The 18794-nt window shown below is 48.0% G+C and overlaps 7 protein-coding genes across 7 annotated transcripts; 4 read left to right on the forward strand and 3 right to left on the reverse strand.

Moving 5' to 3' along the window:
* Positions 1-255: 255 nt before the first annotated feature.
* Positions 256-1656, reverse strand: APM4 (Apm4p; the record flags this gene model as incomplete). Its single annotated transcript, XM_002554442.1, has 1 exon — positions 256-1656. The coding sequence occupies one exon, from the start codon at positions 1654-1656 to the stop codon at positions 256-258; it is 1401 nt and encodes a 466-aa protein (XP_002554488.1).
* Positions 1657-1984: 328 nt separating this feature from the next.
* PRS5 (ribose phosphate diphosphokinase subunit PRS5) lies at positions 1985-3382 on the forward strand (the record flags this gene model as incomplete). The annotated part of the gene is made up of 1 exon (XM_002554443.1): positions 1985-3382. One exon carries the CDS (start codon positions 1985-1987, stop codon positions 3380-3382), a length of 1398 nt encoding a protein of 465 aa, XP_002554489.1.
* A 181-nt stretch (positions 3383-3563) lies between these two features.
* Positions 3564-5354, reverse strand: RTK1 (putative serine/threonine protein kinase RTK1; the record flags this gene model as incomplete). Its single annotated transcript, XM_002554444.1, has 1 exon — positions 3564-5354. One exon carries the CDS (start codon positions 5352-5354, stop codon positions 3564-3566), a length of 1791 nt encoding a protein of 596 aa, XP_002554490.1.
* Positions 5355-5656: 302 nt separating this feature from the next.
* Positions 5657-7843, reverse strand: MAM3 (Mam3p; the record flags this gene model as incomplete). Its single annotated transcript, XM_002554445.1, has 1 exon — positions 5657-7843. The coding sequence occupies one exon, from the start codon at positions 7841-7843 to the stop codon at positions 5657-5659; it is 2187 nt and encodes a 728-aa protein (XP_002554491.1).
* A 1169-nt stretch (positions 7844-9012) lies between these two features.
* KLTH0F06622g (glycerol-3-phosphate dehydrogenase family protein) lies at positions 9013-10305 on the forward strand (the record flags this gene model as incomplete). The annotated part of the gene is made up of 1 exon (XM_002554446.1): positions 9013-10305. The coding sequence occupies one exon, from the start codon at positions 9013-9015 to the stop codon at positions 10303-10305; it is 1293 nt and encodes a 430-aa protein (XP_002554492.1).
* Positions 10306-13469: 3164 nt separating this feature from the next.
* Positions 13470-14726, forward strand: ARG1 (argininosuccinate synthase; the record flags this gene model as incomplete). Its single annotated transcript, XM_002554447.1, has 1 exon — positions 13470-14726. The coding sequence occupies one exon, from the start codon at positions 13470-13472 to the stop codon at positions 14724-14726; it is 1257 nt and encodes a 418-aa protein (XP_002554493.1).
* Positions 14727-14970: 244 nt separating this feature from the next.
* Positions 14971-17130, forward strand: KLTH0F06666g (dipeptidyl-peptidase III; the record flags this gene model as incomplete). The annotated part of the gene is made up of 1 exon (XM_002554448.1): positions 14971-17130. One exon carries the CDS (start codon positions 14971-14973, stop codon positions 17128-17130), a length of 2160 nt encoding a protein of 719 aa, XP_002554494.1.
* Positions 17131-18794: the final 1664 nt, after the last annotated feature.

The raw sequence follows: 18794 nt of genomic DNA on the forward strand, positions 1-18794 counted from the left end.
TTATAGTGGATCGAAAAAAAATATATAGCCCATGGGAAAACAACCAATGATCCAAAGGAAACCATCAAACAAAAGCAATCGCTCTTCCAGCAGATTGTATTTCTTGCGTTGATGCTATAAAGTATTCCATACACTTTTTTATGCCTAGCCTATGTAATGTCCGTTTGCCCCTCGGTAGCTATTTTGTTGCCAAGCTAGTGACCGAGGCCCAGGAATCAAGAAGGTGCGAGTCCTATTTGTGAAGTTGGGAGGAGTTTAATACCTGACCTCGTACGCTCCCGACTTCGAAAGGTACTTGATCCATTTCACCATTTTGTAGTTTCGGTCTCCTTCAGAAACATCAAAGAAGCGAACAACTAATCCGGAGTTGCTGAACATAACAATTTCAAACTTCAGTGACATTGGCGGCTTGGACCATTGGTCAATATTCAGCGCAGAGTCCTTCATAGGCACTGCCGTTGCCGAAAGGCTATTCTCGGTCAGCCCCTGGTATTTGCTGAATTTCCAGATGATGGCGCTTTCCTCAGGCACAAACTTGCATCTGCCATTGGATGTGCTAATGTGACAGTCAACAGTCTCGGGGGGAACCGGTATGCGTAGTTGCACATCCTTGGCAGTCAGCTTGCTGGGGAAGAGGGATTTGATAGTTACCCTGTAGTCGATTGAGTTAGCTTTGAACAAAGTCACGACGGGTGTGATTTTGAATGGCAAGTTCAAGTTCTCGCGTACGTGATATTTCATGAGCTCGAATGAGCCGTCAGGCGGTATGAAGTTTATGGTTCGCTCGGATTGGAATTTGTCAAGCTGTACACATTGATGAAATTTACAGTCCTCGAGCATAACGCTGCCAGCGGCTGCTTTAGGTATGGCTTTTTTATTAGTTGTCGGAGACTCGTTATCGCCAAAGGGCGTGCTAACGGACAGCGAGTCATTGAGGCCAAAGCGACAGACCGGCATACCGCTTAAGTGGGTCGTCGCTTCAACAGTACCATCCACATACGATTTCAAGATCGAACCGTCTTTTGAAACAAGAATGCTAATGCGCTCATTAACGTTCAGAAAAACCTCATTTTTCTTGTACTTGATACCATTCATCCTCCAAGGGATGTTCGACGGAACCTTACTATGAGAGTCATGCAGGTTGCTGCTGCTTGATCTTGCTCTCAAAAATTGCGCGACCGGGAGGATACGGTTGGTTCCGCCGTTCCCGCTCTCAATGAACGTGTTGATTCTCTCTGCAGACGCCGAAGGCTTCACCGACATCTTCGACGCAACACTGCTCAATTCCGTATCGACAGGTACCCCGTCTTCGAGCACAATATCTAATAGCTCGTAGCATGTCATGAAATCTTCCTTGAGTTCGTTTTCGGAGTGAAGGCCGAATGCTTCCAAAAGTGCGCTGAGCTTGTACAGAAACTCCCAGATCGCCGCACTGTCTGCATTAGATCGGCTTACCGCAACTATCCATAAATTCCCTGGGGACTTCACATGATGGAAGGTGGTAGATCCAAGGGTTAGTACCGGAGAACGCACGTCTAAATTATTGATGACTTGAATCCTAAAGATCTCAGACATTGACTTCGGCACGGAGCTCCTAACGTGCTTCGATATCAGGAGCTCCCCTCGCAAGGAGAATATGAAAAGCGCGCTCAGCATGGCCTACCGTTCTATTCACAAATTTCTCTCGGTTAGAATTTCGGATCTACTTGCAAAAGCGGATGTGGACCTTTCAAGATCATAATTCCGTGTCACGTGACAAAATAAATAAGACTGGATAGGGCCTGTTTGACCTATAAATTGATGGCTTATAGTCTTCTTTTGTTTTACATATTGGCGATTAACGCTTTAGTGAGCCTTTGCGCTTACAGTTTGCGCAGTCTGCCCAGGCCCGATTAACTTTCAGATAGTATATCCCGGGCTCACTGAAATTCGAAAATTTGATATATCAGTAGCTCATCAGATAACCAAGAATACAAATTGAAATATGAATAACATATTGGTCTTTGGTGGCAGTTCACACCCTTCCCTGGTCAATGAGATCTGCGCCAACCTGGGTATCAAAGCCTCGGAAACTAAACTGGGCAAATTTTCCAATGGAGAGACCAGTATAAGCATTGGCGAATCTGTGCGCGAAAAGGACGTCTATGTCATTCAGAGTGGATGCGGGCACGTCAACGACAACTTCATGGAGCTATTAATACTTCTTAACGCCTGCAAAACCGCTTCAGCTAGTCGCGTCACTGCGGTGATGCCATACTTCTGCTATTCACGCCAACCAGATATCCCCTACACGGCCAAAGGCGCACCTTTGATCTCGAAGCCAAAGGAAAGCTACACTTTTGAAAGCTTCCCTGGCACACCAGTTCCTTCTGTCCTCACAACACTGAAGCCTGCATCACCAACCGGCCCAGATGCTCTCAACGAAGTGATTGAAATACAAGAAAGTACGACCCAAGTCCTTGAACAACCCACTCCCCGCAAACTCGACGACGGTGATGTACACAAATCCCCATCTTTCTCTCGTATTCCAATGGTCCCAGAAGGCAAGGACAACAGCACTGAAGTTGGGTGGCTTTTCAACGCAAACAACGCCGGGTACAAACTGTGGGTGGCACAATCCGGCACTCTGATCGCCAACCTGTTAACGACCGCCGGTGCCGACCACGTCATTACCATGGACCTGCACGACGCCCAGTTCCAGGGTTTTTTTGACATTCCAGTTGATAACTTGTATTGCAAGCCACTTGCTCAAAACTATATCCAGTACAATATACCAGACTACAAAGAGGCCGTCATAGTTTCTCCCGATGCAGGCGGTGCCAAGCGCGCGGCTTCTATTGCGGACGCGCTGGAACTCTCTTTCGCGTTAATACACAAGGAGAAGAGGTCTCAGCTTCCAAAAGGCCCCCCTGATGCCAGTCTAACTTCTGGTGGTGGTGCATCGATCTCGAACAAACCCTTAATTTCGACCCCCTCTTCCCTCGCCTTAAGTTCCCAGGATATAAAATACTCCTCATCCAAGTACATTCAGACCACTATGCTAGTTGGTGACGTGCGCAACAAAACTTGCATTATAGTCGATGATTTGGTTGACACCTCTTACACGATTACTAGAGCTGCAAAGCTTTTGAAAGATCAGGGTGCGACAAAGGTATATGCCATGATCACTCACGGTGTCTTCTCGGGTGACGCTTTGAATAGGGTAGCACAGAGCGCTATTGACAAAATTATCGTAACCAATACCGTGCCACAGGAAAAAACAGTGAAATACCTTGGTCGTGACAGAGTCCACGTTCTTGACGTATCACGAATCTTTGGTGAGTCAATTCGGAGAATTCACAATGGTGAGTCCATTAGCATGCTTTTTGAGTATGGCTGGTAATTTATTGTAGCTGTGTGAGCGGCTTTGAAGTAATCCTTATTTCTTTGTGTCCTTCTCCCCTGCATAGTGTATGTATACGAATGATACGCACGAATGCGTCATTCAACACTATAAATGAATTTTGTAATCTACCCTAGCTTGCGGCTGCCACCCTAAGAAAAGCCTTCGGGGTCCTTGTGTATTAAGTGGTCTTAGCTTCGACTGCTTGAGTAACATTTTCCCCAGTTGGCTTTTGACTGGCAGCCGTCCCATCATCTAAATGCGTACTCACTCCCACGTTTTGCGGGTGCCCATCCTTCTCTGGAACAGCCGCAGCTTCTTTTCCTAAAACTTCTGGGACATCAGTACTCTCGCCTGCCTCTTTGTGCAGTTTGGCAAGCCTGGCTTCCTCCTTGCGTTGCAGGTTCAATTCAGTGAGCTCTTCTTCCGTTATCAAGTGATGCTTATGTGATTTTGCTGCAGATTTGAGCTCCCCTTTATCGTCCAGTTCGCAGGACTCAATGCTTACAACCCACGGGTCAGCCATTACTTCGTTCATCAGTATTCTCTTTCTGGGATCTAGCTGTAGCATTTGGCCGATGATATGCCTCGAATGACGCGGCAGCAACTTAAGAAGCCTATAGGCGCCCCTGGTAGGGTCCTTTTCATTGTCAGTCTCCTCGCAAAACAACCTGAAAGACTGATACTTGTCGCGAGGCGCCTTCCACGGAAACCGCCTGAGTGTCATACAATAAAACATGATAGCAACCGACCAAACATCAACAGGGCGAGGATCGTAGGAAGGGTACGTGAGTAGTTCTGGCGCTAGGTAGGGGTCAGAGCCCACGATGCCTCGTGCATTGAGGATTTCCTGCTCGTATGGGTACTGAAAAACAACAGCGCTACCGAAGTCGATCAATTTCAGGATTCCTTGTGATGTGACAACACAGTTGTCAAGCTTCAGGTCTCGATGAGCAAGACCTGTTTTATGAAGATAAGCCACCCCATTGCAAATCTGCTTGAAATAACATGCTATTTCATGTTTTGTCATGAGGTCACTCATTACTAAAGTAAAAAAGTCATATGGGCAATACTCCATTACCACGAGAAAGTTTGGCCCCTCTTGTAGCAGGTCCAACGTTTCAATAATGTTGCAGTGGTGTAGCGTTGAACCAATGCAAAACTCAGCGGTAACCTTTTTTGAATATTCAATTTGTGATTCTTTGGTTCCACGCGCCCGAAAACGTTTCACAGCAAATAGTTTACCATCCATAGACTTGACTACCGAAACAGACCCCGAGGCCCCCTCTCCAATCATTTTCCCCGGAATTCCATACTTCTCAATAAGCTCTCGGGCACTATCGGCTTCATATAGTGTTTTGGCAGTTGATTTAGAATCGGGCCCTGAAACCGCCACAGGCGTTTGCGCTTTTTGAGGAGACGCATCTTCCCCATGGATCTTTTTGAAGAATCTCTTTAAATGCAGTACTTTCCTCTTCGGTTTCTCGTGTGCAAGCTTGGGCGGGGTGTTTCTTCTCTGCTGTTCTTCGATTTGTCGTTGCATTATCTGTGCAGGATGCATATGGGGAGCTGAAGGAGACACGGAGTTTGCTACATGAGTTTGGGATGAATATGCTGAGTTGTTCTTGCTCGGGCCAAACGAAACGTAGTTATGAGGATTGTGCAAATGTTTTGCCTCGGCGTGACTCAATTGCGGATGGTCCATCATCGGGACTGCTGACCTTAATCTCTGATATGAATCTTGAGATTTAGTGCTAGAATTACTGTGTTTTGGTGATAAGATGGAACCTAGGAGCTCTTTTCCCGATTCATTGTTTGAGGAATGGCTGTTTCCCTTGAACAACTTTCCGAGCCCAAATCCGTGTTTCTTGCCAAAAAAGTGAGAGGTGAGCGATGAAGTCGAACCATTCGACTTTATCGAAGACGCCTCGTTGGCACTCGGCGTCGCACTAAGGTGTTCTTGTCGAGGCATTTCCTCGTGGTGTTATACAGATTCAACGGAGACGAAGCCGAGCTCAACGCGGAGTCGAGGGTTGCGTGGGATAGACGGATAAACTCGGAGCAAGGTGGTACAAATATTGTCCGTTTCGCTTGAGCTCACTTGCTGCCAAAAGTTGGCAGCAAACCAAAGGTCTTTGATTACCCTTTCACAGGTCTATAATTACAGCAGACCGAGTAAAGCCGGTATAATTCGTATATAGTGCAAAATCTACAAAAGACATCGGGCAAAACGTGACTCGAGAACCTGCCTGCCATCAACGCTAGAGAGCAACATCACCTTGTTCGGGGAGATGTATTTCTAAGGGAGTATGCCTCATCGCTGAGTAGCGTTTCTGGCTCCACTCGGTCAGAGGATGAGGATGCTTGGGCAGATCTTCCTCGAATGCTTGCGCTACTCCCTCCATCAGAACTTCCCTGACGGAAGAGGCTAAAAATGCTGCCTCTGCGGCTTTTGGACGGCCTACTCGAGAGTGAATGTGCCATGTTATCGTCACCAGAGCCGCCGCTCTCATGAACATTGTTAGATTCGTTGATAACGACGCCTTGAGACTCGTCCCAGTCCTTGGCAGGTGCAATGATGGTCTTGGGGACACCTTTGACAGTCACAACACTCTCGACAATTCCCTTGATACTTGGTCGGTACGACGAAGATATGAGCTGTGTTTCAGAAGCTGGCTCGCTTGGCTGCCGATCGGAGGTGGAGTTTGAAGTGCTTGCAGCGTTTTCATGCGAGATTGTCGACAAATTTCCAACATCTTCAGCAGGCGTAGACTGTTTCGAGGTGACGGCCTGGGTACTTTCTCCGGTCTCCAATGTATGAGCCATTGCTTTCTTTGCCGCACCCAAATGCTCTCGAAGAATCGAGGTATCGGAATGCTGGGCAGAGTTGATGGAACCAGATCTTGTAGACTTGGGCGATACATCTGTGCCCCCGTAGCCAGGTGAACTCAACTTGAGATGGTGTCCTGGGATGTCTATCTGCCTCTTGACTTTGACATGGGGATTTTGGGTATGAAGTGGATTGGAAGCAAGATTGGAAGGCACAACGCCAGAAACATGATGCGCGACTTTGGGCTTTTGGACCGGGTCTGGAGATTCTTCGAGCAAGGGAGAGTTTTCGCCCGTGTTATCAACCGAGTGCCGCTGGGTAACTTTGTACAGTGAATGCAGGTATGAGGTTATATGCCTCTTTGAAAGAGGCCCTGGTTGTTCGCGCATGATGCGCTGGTGAATATCAACAAAAACGTCCGACTCATCAACAATTTCCTCGCCAATAAGCTCTTCGATCACATCTTCCAATGTCAGCACGCCGAGGGCACCCGAGGAGCTGCCGGGTTCTTGCGACACCACACACATGTGGGACTTACCTTCTTGAAAATAGTTAAGAATGTTCAAACACGAGGTGTCAGGCGAGGTCTCAGGCAAGGTTGCCAGCGGGAAGTGCGACACAGGGAGGCAGTCGTCAGGGTCATACGATATAAGCACGCGGACCAGAAGCATGCCAATGAAGTTGTTTTTCTCGCCGGGGAGATGAATGGGGATACGGGAGAACCCGGAGTTGAAGATCTCCCCCACTGTCTTCTCGTCGAGCGTAGCGTCCGCGCTCATGGTGAAGACGTTCACAATGGGGGTCATGATTTCAGACACCTTCTTCTCTTTTAGGTCCAAAACAGCCGAGATAATGGTGACTTCATCGTTGGTGAGTCGGTCCACGCCCATGGTTCTGTGCAGGGTGACCAGAGTCTTGAGGCCGGACTTTTTGTACATGGTGCCGTGGTCTTCTCCCAGGATCCAATCCAGAAGAAGTGCCACGGGGTAGGCGACCGGATACATGGCGTACATGAGGACCAGAACGAACGGGCAGAAGAACGCCCCGACCTCCAGCCCATACCGGACACAGATGGACTGCGGTATTACTTCGCCGAAAATGACAATGAGAACCGTACTAGAGACCACCGCCTGCCAGCCGCCTCCGAGGCAGCGGTCCAGGACAATGGGAAGCGTCTCATTCGTGATAACGTTGGACAGCAGCAGCGTGACAAGGAGCCAGTGCTTTCCCTTGGATATCAGGTTGAGGACTTTTGTGGCGGCGCGCTGCTCCCTTGGCGTGCCCGACGTGCTGATGACCTTCAGGTAGACTTCGTCCTGGCCCATCAGGCCCAAAGTCAGGCCAGCAAACACGCCTCCCAGCAGCACGAGGAGCACGGAAATACTGAGAAAAGTTGCGAAGCGGGCTTCTTGGATCTCGTCGTTTTCGGCAACGTGGGCAATGGGGCGGCCGGAGATGGCGTGGATCAGCGAGAACAGCCATACTGTCCTTCGCACGCTGAGAAGCGTACCGGGGGAAGCCATGAATCTGTGGAGTTCGACGCGGGGTGCTTGTGCGGGTACGGTAGAGGTGAAGACCTCCGCAGAAGCCATGAAATCTTTACTGCGAAATGCGTGCGTATGAAGTGACATATTTTCGGGGAAGGGTCGGTGTTCTGATGCGTTGTCACGGGGCCGCACATGCTCTCCGTTGCGCTGCCACGTGGGGCGTGCACCCCTGGTTGCCCACGTACGCAGGGACGGCTCTGACCTGGGTCACATCACATGACACTACGTGTGCGCGGCACGTGCCCGGCGACAAAATTCCGCAGTCACGTGCGCAACCGTTGCGGCTCAAACGCTTGGCCGCCGCGAAGGGCGCGCTTGTGCTGCACCCGCTATCGGCCAGCGCACCCGCACGCGCATTGTGGACACCAACGCGACTTCGGCAAGAAGCGCGCTTGCCGAGTGATTTCTTCTGTACAGCGTCCAAAACCCTGCGGCAGCACCCACACCCGCACGTCCCGCGCGGGAAGCCAGTCGGGGTGCACGTGACACCGCCCAGCAGCTTATGCGAGCTCCGGAGCACGTGATACGGCCTCCTCTCACGTGCATGTTCTCCGGCCGTCCCGCAGTGACTCAGCGCTAGCCCCTCTTGGACAATGGCGGAGCCCGCTGCACAGCTTCCACGCCCTCTAGCCGCTCAAACACGCTGCCGTCGCCGCCGCCGGCCCCGATCCGGCCTCGAGCTTCCTCAGAAGGCTTCCTGTCGCCCCTGGCAACATGCTGTGGTCCGCATTCCGCATTCCGCGCTTCGCATTTGGAATCCCGAGATTGCATAGAACCCACGTGATCTGTCCCTCAGCTTCTGGATATGGCCATCGCAAGACGCAACTCGCGCGCCCCGCTGACGTACACGCGTACGCACCCACACCCAACAGGGCAGCCGCGCGGGCTGGGACGCAGCTTGGCCGACGCGGCCCCGCGCCCTCAGGCATGCGGACAAAAATTAGTGGACAAATTGCGGAATAGTGGGTCAAGATCTAAAAAAAGAAAGAATGATAGACCCGAAAACTGGGCCTAGGACAAGCCGTCACCAGGTCAAATGACCGGCAAATTTTGTACCATGGCCTGACCTGATGGTCACCGGGTCAAAATTTGAGGGTCAAACGTCCGATTGGCCCTGCTGGCGTTCCCGTTGCGACAATTGGGCCGTCGGGCAGGGGCGGGGCCGCTAGCAGCAAATTCGGACAGCTGCTCCAACAGAAAAGCATATATAAAGACAAAGATAATAGATCCAATCAGGGGTTTCATTCTTTGTAATGTTTTCAATCTCCAGAATCACTAGAACTTCTAGTTTCACTACACAGTTTAGAGCGCTATACCGTTTTAAACACTCAGCAAGGAAACTCCAGAGCATCCCTTTCAGCATATACAAGAAAATGTCCGCTGCCGACAGACTGAATCAGACCCACGACATCCTATCCGAATCCGTGCAAGCCGTGGAAAACCCTTTCAAAGTCACCGTGATTGGGTCCGGTAACTGGGGTACCACCATCTCCAAGGTTGTGGCCGAGAACGCTGCGCTAAGACCACACTTGTTCGTCAAGCGTGTCGACATGTGGGTGTTTGAGGAGACCGTCGACGGCCAGAAGTTGACCGAGATCATCAACACCAAGCACCAGAACGTCAAGTACCTGCCTAACATCGACCTGCCAGAGAACCTGGTCGCCAACCCAGACTTGGTCTCTGCCGTCAAGGACGCCGACATCCTGGTCTTCAACATCCCTCACCAGTTCTTGCCACGCATTGTCTCCCAGTTGCAGGGCAACATCAAGAAGGACGCCCGTGCCATCTCCTGTTTGAAGGGTTTCGACGTGTCCAAGGACGGTGTCAAGCTGCTATCCACCTACGTCACCGAGAAGCTCGGAATCACCTGTGGTGCCCTTTCCGGTGCTAACTTGGCCCCAGAGGTTGCCAAGGAGAACTGGTCCGAGACCACTGTTGCCTACGAGTTGCCAAAGGACTTCAAGGGCGAGGGCAAGGACGTCGACCACGCCGTCTTGAAGGCTTTGTTCCACAGACCATACTTCCACGTCAACGTCATTGACGATGTCGCTGGTATCTCTGTTGCCGGTGCCTTGAAGAACGTTGTCGCTCTAGGTTGCGGTTTCGTCGAGGGTCTAGGCTGGGGTAACAACGCCTCCGCTGCCATCCAGAGAGTTGGTTTGGGTGAGATCATCAAGTTCGGTCAGATGTTCTTCCCAGACTCCCGTGTCGAGACCTACTACCAGGAGTCCGCCGGTGTTGCTGACTTGATCACCACCTGCTCTGGTGGTAGAAACGTCAGAGTCGCCACCCACATGGCCAAGACTGGTAAGTCTGCCGAGGAGTGCGAGAAGGAGCTGTTGAACGGCCAGTCCGCCCAGGGTATTCACACATGTAAGGAGGTCCACGAGTGGTTGGCCGAGTGCGGTAAGACCGATGAATTCGTTCTGTTCGAGGCCGTTTACCAGATTGTCTACGAGAACGCTCCTATGGACACTTTGCCAGACATGATCGAGGATCTGCAGGGTGTTAACATTCCAAAGGAGGAAGGCGAGCACAGCGAATAAGTGCTTGGCCGGACTTAGTCCCCACAGTCATCCAAAATATATTGCATAAACCAACAGCGAAGGTCAGGCAACCTTCTATATACTCACTGTAAAGTAGTTATTCTAACAACGCTCTAGAGAGCCGTTTTTATTATATTTCAAACAAAATTAAATTAAGGGCTATTAAGAAGACCCTTCGGTATGTCTCGGACGAGCACGAGTAAGAGCGTAAACTCAGATCCAAATGCCTTGACTTCGCGTCAATTCGCCGATGCTTTATCGGCGCGTTAACAGTTTTAAAAGCGATGTGATTATCGGTGAAGCAGGTCGTTGTGCTCAACCCTTCAAACCAGCGTGAAGTTTGGCGAAACCGCATTAAACCACTGCACAACTGACACCGCAGGGCAGCGTTGCTGTTGAGTACAATGCATTTGCACCAAAAGTAATTGGAGCTCCGCTCTTGCAAATTCGAGCATACACCAAAACCCTGTGGCTGCGTGCTTTGCCCATGCTCTTTTCAACAACCTCAATCGAGAGTAAAGGAGAAAGCTGCACCAGTCAATTTCCTTTTGATATCGTTACAATAGCATCCTTCGCCATTACCAGTGCCATGCATCTTGAACTCTGAGCTGAGACGCGCTGCAACAATTCTTAGCTGAGAGACAACGTTTAATCTTTTTGGCGAATTCTCGAGCCATTAAAGCTACCCCTGCGAGGTCCTCACCACACGTTGACACAAAGTAGTAGTTTAAAGCCCCTCAATTTAGCCGCTGAGCTTCAGCAGCGAGCAGACAAAGAATTACGGCGATTGAAGATTTGATTGGATGGCACGAATAAACACATTTGACTTGAAGAGTTGCCAAAATGTGCTTGCCGCACGCCCAATGGTTCTAACGTCAAGTATTCATTAGCGGCGCTTGGAGTAGCGAGCTTCTCATCGTATCTTGAAATAAGAGCATGGGCTAAAAATTCAATTTAATAAGGTCAGTGATGCTGAATTCGCACCTTTTATAAAGCCCGAGCCGAGCATCCTAAAATTCGATCTCCAGATCTTCATCTCCTTGACATTACATGTGCTCTTTCAATTGACATTTAGGTTCTGTTCCTAACCTTTTTTGCCACAAGTTTTTGAATCTGGCCCCGAAAAATAGCCCAAAATCACGCTTGCAGATCCCAGCAGTGCCTCGAAAGCTATTCGTATCTAGAACCTCTAACAGCTATACACATGGTTAGACCCGCGACGGTTCTGAAAACTATCCGCCTTTCATTCTACACAACGGTATTCAATGTACCGATAACATAATAAAGCGCCCCCTCAAGAAGAGCCGTGCTTGCAACCCAATCCACTGCATTTCATTGCAAGATAATCAAAATTTGAGACATTTGAGGCGATCGATCTATGCCTTTCTGGTGCCCCGGAAAACAGATTGACACTAAATGTGTAAAGGCGCTACTCCCTGTACAAAATACATGATTCCTTTCGCTTGAACTAACAAAGGCTCGCAAACACAAGGGACCTACAGAAGCAAAACTAAAGGACCTAAAATAACCCTTGGTGGTTGTGCAAGAAGCATCGCGTATGATGTTGTAGAACGCTATCTTTGAAGGCGCACCTCCAGCATGCTGCACGAAGAAACCGTTAACCTGAGTATTTTAGTACTCAAAAAAAGATACTTCTCTGGTTCATTGTGCAAAGGTCAAAAGGCCTGCTCCGCTTTCAAAGCTATTAGTGTTTGGGTCAAAGCTATAGACTTGAAAAACGCACGCCACCTGTGCCGCGATGCCTCACGCCTGCATGCGATAGAACCACCGGTGGCATGACGATGGTCGCGATACAGCGCATGGTAGAGTTCACCCACTTCTTTCGTTAAGCGGAGACTGCAAGCTCGTACCCGGCGATGGCATCACCTGTCTCTTGCTAAAACAACACTGCGTTAAAGCGACGCAGATCCTAGGTCAGGCGTGCAGTAGGTCAAGGAATGTTTTACCGGGGCCGAGGTGTGCCGCGAACGTGGCTCGCTTCAAGTCACGGTGGCCTTCTGAACAAACGCTCCGTAAAAGGCCAGAATAAAAAATTCTGTGAACAGTGTGTTGAGGTCTCGGCACGTTCGCTTACGCTTACGCGATAATTTCAAAGCTGGATTATATATGTTGCAAGGCGTGTTTCGAAACTCAGAAGCCAGTGTTGGGCTCTATATAGAGATAACTGGCAATATTTACTCAAAAGCACGCAAATGGACCAAGGGAATTGGCAGCAATTAATCGACGTGCTGAGCTAAGAACCTTATAAACAATTACCGTGAAAGTTAACTACAGATGTCTACAAACACAAATGCCAGAGTTTTTGGCGCACTTTGAACGCCGCGCTCAGCGGCTGTGTCAATCACATACCCTCTGCGCCAGTATAATAATCATGGAGGATAGCACAGTTAACACTGTTGCTAATCGAAGTATGCTCAAACTTTGAAATACGAAGGCTAAATATTTCAAGACAGACGCAATTGCAGCGATGAGCTCTTCGCTAATACGACGGCCTCCCTGAAATTAGTTTGTGAGCTGTGATTACTTCAATTTTGAACCTCTGAAAGCGGACACTCCCAGTTTTTCATCCAGGCAGTCTGTATATAACTACAGTAGAGAACTGGCCCACATCAATTTTGTTTTTGCTTGGGCTCGCGGCTTTATGCGAAGACTACACATCTGACTTAACATATCACGTGCCAGGAAAACCTTCTAAGCGCGTCAAAGCCTAGAGGAAACTTTAAGCTCCATAGCTTTTGGGAGCCTCGTGACCTGCTGATAAGAAATTTAATTTATTTCACGAGCTAGAGGCTGCGATAAGCTTAACGGCGAAATTCAACTTGGCCTTTCAGCAGAAACTGTAGCGCCGCGACATGGAGAAGTTTATGAGCCGCATCAGTTGTGACTCTTCGGGAATTGGTTAATTGACTGCTTCCGCCTGTGAACTTGCTGACCGCCAGGCTCATGGTCACGATACACGCCTATACCGGAAAAGTCAACATTGACTCATTTCACTATCCTTAGAAACAGGTGTACAGATAAGAAAGAAGCCTTTATCCGAATTCCTGAAATACCAATGGCATATAAAGAGGGCAGTAGACGTCGTCCCTTCTCATCCTTCAACAGCATTTAATCGCAGCATTACAAGCACAAATACAAGCTCAATGTCTAAGGGAAAAGTTTGTCTAGCATACTCCGGAGGTTTGGACACCTCTATCATTCTCGCCTGGTTGTTGGAAGAGGGCTACGAGGTTGTGGCCTTCATGGCCAACGTCGGGCAAGAAGAGGACTTCGATGCCGCTGAAAAGAAGGCCATGGCTATCGGTGCCACTAAATACGTGTGTGTTGACTGCAGAGAGGACTTCGTCAAAGACGTTCTGTTCCCAGCCGTTCAAGTCAACGCTGTATACGAGGATGTGTACCTGATGGGTACCTCGCTGGCTAGACCAGTGATCGCCAAGGCGCAAATCGACGTCGCCGAGGCTGAAGGCTGTTTCGCCGTTGCCCACGGTTGCACAGGTAAGGGTAACGACCAGATCCGTTTCGAACTAGGTTTCTACGCCTTGAAGCCAGACGTCAAGGTTATTGCCCCATGGAGAGACCCAGCATTCTTTGAGCGTTTCGCCGGCAGAAAGGACCTGTTGGACTACGCTGCTGAGAAGGGCATTCCTGTCACCCAGACCAAGGCCAAGCCATGGTCTACCGATGAGAACCAGGCTCACATCTCTTACGAGGCTGGTATCCTAGAAGACCCCGACACCACTCCTCCTAAGGGCATGTGGAAGCTGATTGTTGACCCACAGGATGCCCCAGACAAGCCAGAGGACCTAACTATCGTCTTTGAGAAGGGTATTCCTGTCAAGATCTCATTTACCGAGGACGGCGAGGCCAAGGAAGTTACCAAGCCGCTAGACGTCTTTTTGACTGCCTCCAACTTGGCTAGAAGAAACGGTGTGGGCAGGATCGACATCGTTGAGGATCGTTACATCAACCTGAAGTCTAGAGGCTGTTACGAGCAGGCTCCTTTGACCGTCTTGAGAAGGGCTCACGTTGACCTGGAAGGTCTGGTACTAGACAAGGAAGTCCGCCATTTGAGAGACCAGTTTGTCACTCCAACATACTCTAGACTAATGTACAACGGTTCCTACTTCACCCCCGAATTCGACTTCATCAAGTCAATGATTGCTCCCTCGCAGACTCATGTCAATGGCCAAGTCAGACTCAGACTGTACAAGGGTAACGTCATTGTTCTAGGTAGATCTTCCGAGACTGAGAACCTCTACGATCCAACTGAGTCCTCCATGGACGAGTTGACTGGCTTCTTGCCCACCGACACTACCGGCTTCATCGCTATCCAGGCTATCAGAGTCAAGAAGTATGGTGAAGCCAAGAAGGCCAAGGGAGAAAAACTCACTTTGTAATCATATAGAGAGCACATACCCTGTTAATAAGTTGAACCCTGGATCTTGTATTTGAACGTTGTCAACCCTTAAAGTATTGAGAGGAAAGCGTTCTCTATCACATGACTTGTAAAGACGTTTTTCAGGGTCAGCCGTCTGACCAAACGGCGATTATATCCAATTGGTCGCGCGAACAGCAGGCTCATCCATAAGATTCCGCCAGATTGCTCTTTGCAAGTATTTAAAGAGCAGCGGTCGTTCTTGTATGTTAAGGACCTTAAAAAGTGGTCTTTCAAGAGCTTTGCGCAGTGCAAAAGGAACAAAACCCTATTCAAAATCATCCATCATGGCTAAGAGCACGTACCTGGCCGATCATAAGGCCCCGCTCGTAATGCTCAGCGCAAAGGATTTCTTTGCGCAATTGAGTCGTGACGAAAAATTTTATGCTCACTACATGTCAAAAGCTTCCCACGCAGGGTCTAGAGTTGTGCTGAGACAGGTTTCTCACGAAAGTGAATCTATTTACGACCTGATCAAGACCATCCATGAAAAGTTGAAGGGTACCTACCCAGAGGGCGAAGAAACTGACTTATACCTGGAATACGTTTCTCAGTTCCTCTCCAACTTAGGTAACTATAAATCCTTTGGCGATTTTAAGTTTGTCCCCCGTTGCTCGGAATCATTTATTATGGGCCTTCTAGAATTGGCCGGCATCGACAAAAATTCGAAGCCCTCAAATAAGTCCTGTCCTTACAAAACATGGGCCGATGTTGTTTCCAAAGGCATATTCCATGTCGACGAGAAGTGCGCATTGCTTGGTTTCCCTTCTGAGGGTCATTGTTCCTCATATTACTTTGGAGATGTGTCGCCAGAAGATATGAGACTTTTGAAAGACGAAGTATTTGGCCATTTGAAAATCTTACCCGAGAATACAAGAATCAAGAAGTTAAGCAGCAACAATTTCGAAATCCTCGTTGCCTCAAAGGTTTCAAACTACACTTTGCCTGAATACCCAAAATCACCAGTCAAACTCTCGAATGGAGCCGAAGTTATTTTTGTGTTTGGCGACCATTCCCGCGAAATGGGCTTAATCGCAGACTACCTTCGCAAAGCTCGCGATTATGCGGCTAATGATACCCAAAAAAGCATGCTAGATGCCTATATTAAGCACTTCGAAACCGGTTCATCTCACGCGCACAAAGATTCCCAAAAACTTTGGGTTAAGGACTTATCTCCAGTCATTGAAACAAACGTTGGTTTTATCGAGACATACAGAGAGCCATCTGGTATAATTGGTGAATTTGAATCTTTGGTTGCGATTCAAAACAAAGAGCGCACTCAGAAGTTTGCAACTATGGTCCAGAATGCTGGAAAGTTCATTTCTTTGTTGCCCTGGGACAAAGAATTTGAGAAGCCCAAGTTCCAACCCCCAGACTTCACTTCTTTGGAGGTCTTGACTTTTGCAGGTAGTGGAATTCCAGCCGGTATTAACATTCCGAACTATGATGATGTTAGGTTAAACATTGGATTCAAGAATGTTTCCTTAGGAAACATTCTGAGCTCATCTCTAGGGTCTAAAATGCCCATCACTTTTGTGACTGATGACGACCGCAAGATCTTGGAAAAGTTCCAGAGCGATTCATTTGAAGTCCAAGTTGGTATTCACGAGTTGTTGGGCCATGGTTCCGGAAAGCTGTTGAGCGAACTGGATGATGGCACGTTCAATTTTGATAAAGAAAATCCTCCGCTAGGTCTTGAAGGAAAACCTGTGACTACATACTACAAAAAGGGAGAGACATGGGGTTCCAAATTTGGCCAGCTTGCTGGTGCATTTGAAGAATGTCGTGCGGAAGTCATTGCCATGTATCTGATTACAAATCGCGAGCTTCTTGAAATCTTTGGTTTCAAGACGCAAGAGGATCAGGATAACATTATATATGCTGGCTACTTGCAAATGGCACGCGCCGGTTTGCTGGCCTTGGAGTTTTGGGACCCTTCGACCAAAAAGTGGGGCCAACCTCACATGCAAGCAAGATTTTCGATTATGAAAACATTCTTGAAACACAGCGGCGACAAGGGCTTCTTGACGCTCTCACACTCCGAGCCAGATTTTTCTGACCTCAAGATTCATTTAAACCGTTCTATGATTGAAAATGTCGGTCGTAATGCTGTCAGAGATTACTTGACTCACCTTCACATATACAAATCATCCGGTGATGTTGAACAAGGGAGCAAGTACTTCGTTGAAAGAAGCACTGTCGATCCTGAACTTGCACAATTTAGGTCGATCGTCATTGAAAAGAAGTTGCCAAGGAGGCAATTTATTCAAGCAAACACAGTCATAGAGAAAGGAGACGTTTCACTGAAGGAGTATGATGAAACGTCTGTTGGCATGCTTCAATCCTACCTTGAGAGAGAGGTCTGAACCCCAAACATCAGCGAGCCGTTCATCCCAAAAAAGCTATACAAAAACTTTCTTTAACGCGCTTCAAGTGTAAAAGGCTCTTTGATATACGAAGGCCATTACGCCGTCAGAGAGATCTAATCCCTATAACTAGTTGCAAAAACAAACCCTCAACGAAGTGTGATGCTGCTCGGCATGGAGTGATGACCTTGGTATATAGTTCTTCGAAAGCCCCTTGCTAAAATTAAATAAAATCATTGTTGCTGAGAGTTACTCAGTCAACGACGAGTGAATTTGCCTATCTTAACATGACGAGTGAATTTGTCTATCTTAACGTGACCATTGCAGCATCAAAAGTCTTTAATATCAAAGACGGTCAATGACGATATTGTTGTTCAAGTATACCCACAGTGAATTAGCAGGATAAATTTAAGATGAACGCTTCCCGGTGCTTACGTTTCACTCCAAGCCTGACGTAGAATCAGAAGGCAGCAACATTGAACAAGTGCTCGTTCCAGTAGATTGAAAAAAGCGTTGGGACTCTCTCTCTATTTAGTTTTTAAAATAGCGCTTTCACTACGTCTATGAAACAAAGGTTGCGGGGCATATTTCTGAGCTCCGAGTCAGCGTCCAACGTACTGTGGAGACAGAGAGCAGAATTTTAAGGCTAGTTTCATTAGTAATGGGTAGCAACTTCTTTCAAGAGCAGTATCTAGCCTTTGTATTAATGAAAGAAGTGACATCAAAAAGTCGTTTTACAGTGCAAGGACAATTTTTAGTGTTCCCCATTGACACAAATATACAAGCACTCAAATAGCAGAGTGAGTTTCAGTAGTTGAACTGGAGATTCAATAGCTGAGTTTTCGGCTGCTGTCCTAGAGAGGCAAATATTAGAAACAAGGCTGACCCAGAAGTGCCAATTCAGAGGTACCTCAGCTTTCTTGAAAGCCAGAGCTTAAAAGCTGGGGCGTTGAGTTTCATATTCTGAGCGTCAAGTGAAGCTGTCGAATACAATGTTGAACTGGCTTTCTTTTGCAGATCTGATCCAAAACACAGAATGAAATGGCTAACTTTAACACTTAAGATAGTAAAATGCAAGATTTAACATCTAACCACAGTTCGCCCAAAAAGAGCTATTTCCTTCTAGTTGATGGAAAGCTTTAATTGGATAGCCTGAACTCGAAAGGTCCTCATCAAGGAAGAGTGAAGAGCGAAGGAGTTGAATTTTATCCTAGACCCTTGCCCTTCAAAACTGAAAGCTTTGGTCAATTGTGGCAGGAAAGCATGCTCCTCCAAGGAATTTAAGAATTTCTTAAAACGACCTATAGAAGAGCTTGTCGTTTCCAGTAAAAACCTGGAGCGAGTTAGGAGATACAGATCAATGCTGAGGCAATCACAGATACGCGCGTTTCTATTAAGACCGCACTCAAAATGTGTGCTTTCGATAACATAAACCTGTGTTTTAACACCTATTAAAAATAAATACCCGAGCAACCGGGTTTGATGGAAACGTTCACCAAAAACTGCCTAGCGGGTTAGGCAGTTAGCGTCATGTCTTGTTTGGAGGCTCGTGTGTTTCGTAGAAAATGTCATAACGTTTGACATCTCGTGGTGATAAAATAATCACCATTCGAATCCCTTGGATTGATCGATTGCTGGAAATTGAGCGATTCGCGAGAAGCGCC

The sequence above is a fragment of the Lachancea thermotolerans genome (genome assembly GCF_000142805.1).
Source record: "Lachancea thermotolerans CBS 6340 chromosome F complete sequence".
NCBI classification, from domain to species: Eukaryota; Fungi; Ascomycota; class Saccharomycetes; order Saccharomycetales; family Saccharomycetaceae; genus Lachancea; species Lachancea thermotolerans.